Below are 9,286 nucleotides of genomic sequence, written 5' to 3'. Positions count from 1 at the left end.
GAGGGGTCCCGGCCCTCCCAGCCCCGGTCCCTGAGGGGGCTGCGGTGGCCTAGAGGGGCTCGACATCCTCACCGCGGTCCATGAGAGGGCTGCGATTTGCTGGAGGGGCTCGACATCCTCACCCCAATCCTTGAGGGGACTGCGATGGGATGGAGCGGCTCGACATCCTCACCGCAATCCTTGAGGGGACTGCGATGGGCAGGGGGGCCCCGGCATCCCCACCCCGTTCCTGAGGGAGCTGGGGTGCCCCGGCATTCTCCCCCCGGTTGCTGAAGTGGTTTCAGCATCGCGCCCTGGATCTCTCAGCCTCACAGGTGGCTTTTATTAATTTATGTCAGCAGGGCACCCTCAGTATGTCTCCTGACTGGTGATGGTTTGTGGAATCCCATCCCGCTGGGAGCTGTGATGGTGGGTATGGCAACCCCTGGTGAAAGCTGGCATTAATGGTCACATAACGGAGCTTTTCCTTGGATTAGGCAGCTATAGTAACTCCATAATGAAAGCAGCATATAACAACTCTTCATACATCAATGCACACACCCAAACACCAAACACCGAGTCTAGTGATTGCATCTTAAGCATTTAGACATTGCCAGATGCAGAACTGTTGGGCGTTCGGGGGTCTGAAACAAAGGGTCAAGTGCTAATAGACTTCATTTTCTTTGCAGTTTCAGCCTGGTGCCGCCAAATTCATCAGAAGGAGGTAATTTGGATCAAGAATCTACAAAATTCATGGGAAGGAGGTGACTGGGATCAAGAATTGTCTCTTGGGCGTCGAATGACAACATTACATATGATAACTAGAAACTGTTCTAAATGTTAAACAGAGCAAAATCTTTGTCAGGAGTGTGTATCAACCCATAGATTCCATTTATTATCCATTATTCCATTCAGCTGATGCTGCTTCAGTCTGTTCCTCAGGCTGACAGCACTTTTTCCCTGTAAATTTAAGAACTGGAGAAGCCACATGGTCTCTCTTTAGGTTATTCCCCAGTTAAAATAATGATCAGGGAGGCTCCTGTAACTGGGCTGGGCTGCAGTGGAGAAGTCAGGCTTGCTAATGGAGCATTTTGCCTCCTGGTGGATGGGTGTGGATGGAGGATAAGGGATGAAGGACAGGCTCCCTAAATTGGACTAAACTGAGTTTAGAGTGGGCTGCACAACAAGCCAGAATCTTTAACATGCAAATATAGGGCTGCTTTCAGGCCCATAGCTCATGTTCGGGTATGTCTGCATTGATAGAAAGGATTGATGGAAGACTAAAATACCCAGAATATTGTAGCAGTTCCCTCACCTGAGACTGGTGTTTCATTCTGGGTTTTGATCAAGTCATGCAGGGATTACTATCAAGAAATTATTATTTAATCCAGGTTCCAAAGCAGGCTTTTGTGTAATTTTCATATACCCTGTAGATCTTCCAGGTATTTGAACAGCAAACACTTTTAAAAAACATTTACCACAGGTAAATAATGGAGTTGCTATCTACAGTTCACTAAAAGTCTGACTTATCAGTTATTAGCTACAACAGCCACAAATTGTGACAGGTCTGCAGTCTCTAGGAAGGTGTAATTTGCATGTGCATTTTTTTTTTTTTAGCAGCAGAATTTAAATGTGGAGGAGGAGGCTATAAGGCAGATGCATTGGGATTGAAAAGAGCAATTAGAGGGCAGGCTGTGGTCATAGCATCAAGGTTGGTACAAGAAACAAACTGGAAGCTTGTGGCCTTATTCTTTCCTTTGCTGGCAGCACTGTGGTCAGCACCTGCTGCTTCAGCCCAGAGTAGTATTTCAAAGAAGTGGAGCTGTACATGAGCTGGTTTTGTACACATTTCCAAAACTGACTATTTAATACACTGCAAACATTTCCCTGGCTAACACAACTTATTATTACTACATGTTAGGGCTTTTATTGCATAATCTTGGCATCAGCTGCAAAAGACAACAGAGTGCTCCCAAAATGTATCTTACAGAGAAAAACAACAAAAAAAAAAAGATAGAAGAGGCAATTCCAGCAAAACATCTGTGATGACATATTCAGCCCATTATTTTGTCAACAGTGCAAGTATTTGGTGGCATAATAAAAGGATACACTTTGCTTAGCAAAAACATTAAGGGATAACAGCCAAGTTAGACAGAGTACAATTAAAGGTTTGCTTAACCCACAGGATTCCACTTCCAGAAAAATAAAAATAGAGCTGTTTTGATCCATCCTTCTAAGTTCTAGTTGTATATTCTTGTTTGGGGATTGAAGAAAAAATCACCTTTTTTTTTTTAATTTATGTTTCATCCTCAAAAAGTTTTGTAAGTTAATCATAATAGCAACAGAATTCTGAATTGCAAAGGGGAAAAACCAAGCCCACCTGGGAGAAGAGATAACAGGAATTAATCATGAGCAAACTGCTTTGAGGAAAAAGTGCACAATCCAGTTTAAAGCTTCATTTAAAATTACTCCTGAGCACTAATTTTCTGCTTCATTTTGTTAACATAATTGATGCTAGACTTCAACACATCTTGGAAATGCCCTGCAATGAGCATATTTCCTTCTGATACATTTCTCCAAATAAATAGCAAAGAAATGATAATTTATTATGGTGTATTTTTCACAAGAAAGTTGACCTCCTCTATTTCAAGGTTTCTTACAGGCTATCCCATGAAATGGAGACTAATAGAGGGCAGGGCACCTTGTACCTTGACAAATACCATAGATAAAGTCACAGTTCAGTTTTCCTGCAGGTAGGCAATCCAAAGGTTTTGCCACTTCCAGTATAAAATACAAAGAAAGAAGCAGCATTAGATAAACCTCATTTCCTGGCAGAAATTGCCATAAGTTTCTCAGTTGGAGGTCATGCCTCACCCAAGGGAATTGCTGAACAGGCACCTGATTTACATTCGTGTAAATGAGTGCAGAATGCCTGTTGTAGATGTATTTGCCTTCTCCTTTTCAAAGAATATAGGAGAGATTATGAAAGGGGATTCATCAAATTCCTTTAGATTCAGGTTTAAAAGCAGTCTGACAAAATGGCACCATGCTCTCCCCCCTCGTTAATGCTTTTGTGCCTTTCCTGCAAGGCTGCTTCAAAGCAACACAAGCAAGAAAGCCTGAAAATGTTTAAATTGAGTTTGTAATTAATTTCTTTTTATGTCTGAGATTCTCACATCTGGTTAACTCAGTCCTCCCTTCAGCTGGCAATGGGCTTGAGACAGTTGTGGACTTTGTGAGCCTTGAATCTGAAGGTAACCTGTCACTGGTACCTGCAGATTCTCTATTTGTGCCCTTAATGTTCTCTGTTGCTATTCATAGTCTTTTCTTGATTTTATTTTATTTTCAGTCATGTGATGCAATGTTCTAAGTTCAGTGCAGAAGAGTCTGTTGGGCTGTGCCAAAGCCAAAAGACAACCTACAGCAATTTTGAACGTGGAAAGACATAGCAACCTTTGGGATTATTGCTTAGCAACTGCAAACACACAGAGGAGTAAAACTCACAGCCCAGCTCCACAGCAGGTCTAAGAAATCCCTAATTCACTTCAAGATTTTTAATGGTTGATGGGCATATGTTAAATCCCTGTTGATTTGCAAAGCCACTTTGAATGCAGGAGGAATAAGATCTATTTTGATACCTGCTCCAAAGGTAAGAAAAACAGTTCTTCAAAGCTTCAGAAAGCAAAGGAGAAAATGTTTTTAAATTTTAATTGTATTGAAAAGGTTATGTATGAAAAGGGTATTGGGTTTTTTGTGATGAGATAAATATGCTTTATGAAACACATGAGGGGAAGGCAAAATTATTTCTGAGGAATAGAATGTCAAAGAGATTGAACTTTGTTTTTGAAAGGACTTTTATAACTCAAACATCTAGAAAATATTTACCTAAACAAACTTTAGTCATTCCTAGCTTTATCCCACCCATCAAAATTCTCTAAGAAAATAACAATGAAACCATAAGAATATTGTTTATGAACACATTTGGGTTTTCTACAGGAAACACTGAGATTATCTTTTTGTACCTGCAGGGATTCCAACAAGAATATTTTTTCTTAAAGAAAAGGAGCCAGGGAAGTGGCATCCTACTAAATAATGGAAAGCTTATCTTGCCTTCAGCTTGAACAAAGGCTTACAGGAAACTTTATATTCACACTTCAAATTTCCTGGGTGTTTCTAGAGCTTGCCTCTGTGCTCCATGCTTGCTGTTATTTGGGCTCCATTTGGGAATGCCACAGGCCCTGAGAGCTCTCGATATTATTGTAAAATCATAGATTTGTAGAATCAGTAAGTTTGGAAAAGACCTCCAAGATCATTGAATCCAACATTTGACCAAACACCACGTTGCCAGTGTGACCATGGCACTGAGTGCCACGTCCTGTTGTTTTCTGAGCATTTCCAGCAATGGTGGCTCCATCCCTTCCAATGCCTGACCACCCTTTCAGTGGAGAAATTCTTCCTTATGGGCCAAATTCTCAACTAATGAAAATCACTGAAGGTTATGAGCCAATGGAGTCTTATCCACTGTGTGTCTCTGTAATCCTCCACAAATCCCAAGTTTCATGACTTGATTGTAGCATTCCTTTGTTGTTTTTTTTTTTTGTTTGTTCTTCCATACCCTCTTAGTCTTCTCCATCTGCACTGCATTAAAGCACTGGGCACAGTTCTCCATGCTCTGCTTCCATTCCTGGAGTTACGTGGATGCCATGGAATGGAGACAGAGCAGTCACACTGCTTGTTTCATGTTTTGTTTTGGTCAGAGACATGGAGATCCTTTATAAACATTTACTAATCCTCAAAACCATACTAACAAAAGGTTGAGAGCAGTGTAGAAAACATATTCATCATCTGTCAGAATCAGCCACCTCATAAAGCAGAGTGCAGTTGTCACTTTAACATTGCACAGAAACTGCAGAGAGTTTCATAAAGGATGTTTAAGAAATAACATAAGTATTTGAAACTACAAGAACAGTTTATTTTGGCACAACAAAACCAGCTGATTTGGAATGTGACCAGAACATTTGGTTAACACCCTGCTTTGAACCAAGGACTCTGGTTTTACAGCTTGTTGAAAGGAACTCACCTAAGCAAGGAACAATTCCACAGGGTGGACAGGTTTCCCTTTCTACCATTGTAAATCCTTTCCAGTTCATGTCCTTTGGTGGAAAAATCAACTACCAACCTAAAACCCTCTCTGTGGGTCATGTAGGCAGCTGCCAACAAGCCCATTGAGAAAACAAACCTAGAAATTTAATGCTGTGATGCATCCCACCCATCCAGGCAGTATTTGTACTCCAACAGTGTTAATGAACCAGAAGGTCAACATATTCATAATTAAATTTGTGTGCCAGGAGGGCTGTAGATCACATTTATGCATTTCCTGGAAAGCTGAGCTGCTTCAGAACAGCTACAAATGCTTAAACAGGAAGAGCAGTGCATATCAAAAGCAGTGCTATTGCTATGGATACTGAAAGGCCTCAGTGAAAAGCACTTTTATTTAAAAACTTGCAGAGGGTAGAGTGGCAACAAGTTCAGAGTGGAGTTTCATCTCTAATTTGGAAGGGTTTTAGATTATTTTTTAATATCATCCTTCCCTTGCTGTTTAACACTGAGCTAGGGGATTTTCAGCATGCTGCTGCTTTTTCATGCTTTGAATCAAGTAGTAGCCAGTCTTCTGCTCCATTCTGTGTGTGTTAATCCCATTCCAGATGCAGACAGTTATGCATGGAGATATATAGGGACATTTTTCAAATTGTGAGCAGCTCAGTTTCTTCCTGATATTTCACAGAATGAACATTTTAAGCAGTGAAGTTCTTTAAATTGTAAAGGGATTATTATTTTACAGAGTGATCTACAACATAAAATGCTTGTGAGCAACTTAATCACAGAATTCATGGTATAGGTTTCTCCTTTCTGTAGAAGCTCTGCTGACCCATGCACCTGTGTCCCTGTTACCTTAACAAAATGTCCAGAGCAAAAAATAGTTGCCACAGTTGAAGTTAAGCAGTTTGTGGGACAAGCTTCCTCACTGTTCTTCACAGCCTCAGAAAAGCTGAAGCAGAGGAAGCATGTAGAGGAATCTTGCTCCTGAGTATCTGGAATTTTCCATTACTTGCTTCCTTTGTCTCATATCCACTGGATTTCCTGGAGGCAGGGAATGGACCTAAACAGAAATTATGTGCTGAGGGTAAGAGGATTCCACTGGTTGGAACTGGGGGGACAAGTTCCAAGCACTGTTCACTGCTTGATTTCTGAGTCTCTAAGTGACCTGGAATTAATCATTCCCCTTTTGTGTCTCAGTTTCTTCTGCCCTAAGAAAGGAACACATTAATTTAGTTGCTCTGTCTCCAAGGGCTGTTGTGATACATAATTAATCTTTATAAATCATTTACTGATCTTTGAAGTAAAGGGTCTGTATTTATTTAAGAGTACAAAGCAGCAGTAACAGAATAAAAAAGGAACATAGAAAAAATATTAGTTAATGCCTAACAATAGACTCTATTCCTGTGTCACCTGTTAGGGCACTACTGCATCTTTTGGCATTATATAACAGCTCCTTTTTTTCTGTGTCACAGTGGTTGAGGTATGGCTGCTCAGCCAGAAGAATCAGCCCAGTCTGCAGATCTACAAGATCCTGAGCTTGGACATAAGGATGGGACTGCAACAGAGATGGAAAGCAATCAGGGGAGTCATGAACTGCCATGTCCTCATCATTACACTTCCTGGCAAGAGTGTTTTCATGAAAAGGTACAACAGAGGTGTCTGAATCTGCAGGAGACAAAGATGAGGTTGTTTCAAGCACAAAAGGCAGAAGAAGCAAAGGTGAGGAGGAGAGAACCTGGGGGCTGCCTGGCCAGAGAGTGGTACAATGAGGAGGAGAAGACACTTGATACTCGCCTCTATTTGCTCGACAACCTCCTCCCTACATTAATCCCAGGAACAGAAAACTTGTTAATGGCAGTGGAAAGAAACCATGTGCTTGTATCAGACCAAGAACCAACCAGATTTAAGCCCATTAATTATCTTGCAGAATACCTGATGAGGCATAACCCTCAGTACAGTGTTCCTACAAAACCAGGCCCATATCTGAGAGAAATGGAGGTGGTCTCAGAGGAGCTCAAATCTTTGAGGCAAGGTACAGCATCACAGAGGTGAGAGCACTGACAGGGTGGCTGGTCACAAGGCCAGAGCTGGTGTCTTGGTCTCTGTTTTACAAAAGGAATGGTGTCCCTGTGGCCTGGCTGGCAGAATCTTGAGCAAAACACACTTTGTGGAGTGCAGTGCCAGGAATTTATTTGTCTCATAAAAACTTGAGAAGCAGGACAAATACCAGAACATGGCACACAAAATGAAACACTAGTTATTCCTGTTTAAGGCAATATTCTACCTTTCATAAGGATATAATTCCTCCTTAGACTCTATCTTAATAACACATGAGCAATGCAAACTGCTTCCAAACTGGTCTAGTGCAGTGACAGCAGCTCTTTGGGACAGGTGTTAATATGGAGGGTCTGGAGACTCTTCAGATAGTTTCTTCTCTAGTCTTCCAAACTTAATAAAAACACAACCTAACCTTTTTTTCCTCCTTCAGGATGATTTCTCTTGACTAAGCCAACAGCATTGTCCTGGCACATTGTAGAAACTCCTTCACCCAGGATTTTTATTTAGGCTTTCCTTTTATATTCTGTTTTTCCTTTTAAAGTAGAAACTGTTTTGTATTTTGTTCTGTTGCTTATTTCTGGGCTGTTTGCTTTAGTATAATACTTAATGAATCTTGGAACAGGGTTCCATGGCACCTTACAAAATGCTACGGTTAAAATGTGAGAGCATTAGATGAACAATAATTTATTTTCATTGCTCTGTTCAGGAAAATATAGATGTGAACTTTTCAGTTCATAGAAGATCCAGAGATGATTGTGATTAATGTCAAAATTACTCATTCACTACTAGATCACTTTATTCTGTATCTGTGTTTGTAGAATAATGATTTCTGTTTGAATGACTCTCTATTTGCATAAATAGTGCATACACCTTGAAAATTGGTTTCAGTGTCAGGAATTAGGGAAGTAAAATGTTGACATGTCTTATGCATAAACCCTAAATGAAGATAATTGAAGTTCCCAGTATTATAATGCTTAAAAGGATATGTAAAGTCTCTCTATCTGAGCTTCTGTCTCCACATTTCCATTAAACATACTGCTGCAGTTTGTAGGAACATGCCTGATGTGAATACAACAAAGCAGCGTGAGAAGTGAACTTCATGCAGTCACTGATAAAAGAATTTCAGTTTTATTTTCTATTTTTTTAAATGTTGGTCCACTGAAACAAATGAGCTGGGGAAATATGTCTTTCAGTGAGTTTTCACTCAAGCACAGACTGTTCTGAGGGGATGTTTAGGATGTCAGCCTTGCCACGCCTTTGCTTTGGGAACAGTTTTATCATTCCTGTTGGTTCACAGAAGGACACCTGGATATATCTGTTTTATTTTGAAAAAGTAATTGAACCAAAATGCATAAAATCTCCTGAGGTTTTGGATTGGGCTTTTGTTGAATACAAAGTGTTGGATACCCATGACCTGTTATCATGACCTTTGCTGTTAAGCCCGTCTTTACATTTGGAGACAGATTCTGCATTTGTAGCTCTCAGAACTGAGTCAAAGGAAGTGACTATCAAGACTTACAGAAATAAATATCTCCATAGACAGCATTGCCAGGGGGGTTCTGTAATCATGGCTGTAGCAGGTTTTGCATATCCACTGGCAGTAGTACCATGGGATTTGCATTCACAGTAGCTCAGGATTTACATATTTGTGATGACTGTATTGTGGGATTTGCATGGGATTCTTAAATCACAGCAACACAGGATTTTAACAGCACCACACAGCAGTGAGACTCTTCATGTGAGTCACTGGATTCAAACAGGCTGGAATTGTTACAAAAGCAATGCCAGTCTGTGCTTAACACCTCTCATATAAGCACCAGAAAGGTGAGGAATTAAATTCTGGCCCAAATGAAGGTCCTGGGAGCCTTGGCATTACCTTCAGGCAAGGCAGGATTCATCACAGGTTCCCATCTAACACTTTTCTATCCTCAGTGAGCTCTCTTGGACTTCCTCCAGTTTCTCCTTAACTGCCACCTGACTGGGAGTCAAGGCAGGAAGGAGAACAGATGGGAGAAATTCCTTATGCACATGGACTGATACCTGAAACAGAGCCTTTGTCCAGGGATGGGAGTCCTTCAGGCTGAGTCACCCATCCCTGTGTGGGAGGCAGGCAGCTCTCTTCCTGAGGAAACATGTTTGGTTCTGCAGG

At 40.9% G+C, this 9,286-nt stretch overlaps 1 protein-coding gene across 1 annotated transcript in view; it reads left to right on the top strand.

Moving 5' to 3' along the window:
- The first annotated feature begins 3,184 nt into the window (after positions 1 to 3,184).
- The window catches only part of EFCAB5 (EF-hand calcium binding domain 5), a 32,193-nt gene continuing 26,091 nt past the window's right edge, over positions 3,185 to 9,286 (top strand). Inside the window, exons 1-3 of the mRNA XM_031059819.1 lie at positions 3,185 to 3,233; positions 3,329 to 3,628; positions 6,552 to 7,127. Of these exons, the coding sequence (XP_030915679.1) occupies positions 6,562 to 7,127 (566 nt within the window). The 5' untranslated portion in view covers positions 3,185 to 3,233; positions 3,329 to 3,628; positions 6,552 to 6,561. The remainder of the gene's footprint in view (positions 3,234 to 3,328; positions 3,629 to 6,551; positions 7,128 to 9,286) is intronic.

The sequence above is a fragment of the Geospiza fortis genome, unplaced genomic scaffold (assembly GCF_000277835.1).
Source record: "Geospiza fortis unplaced genomic scaffold, GeoFor_1.0 scaffold538, whole genome shotgun sequence".
Lineage (NCBI taxonomy): Eukaryota > Metazoa > Chordata > Aves > Passeriformes > Thraupidae > Geospiza > Geospiza fortis.
The sequence above is the reverse complement of the archived record's forward strand: the minus strand, read 5'-3'. Positions and strand labels throughout refer to the sequence as shown.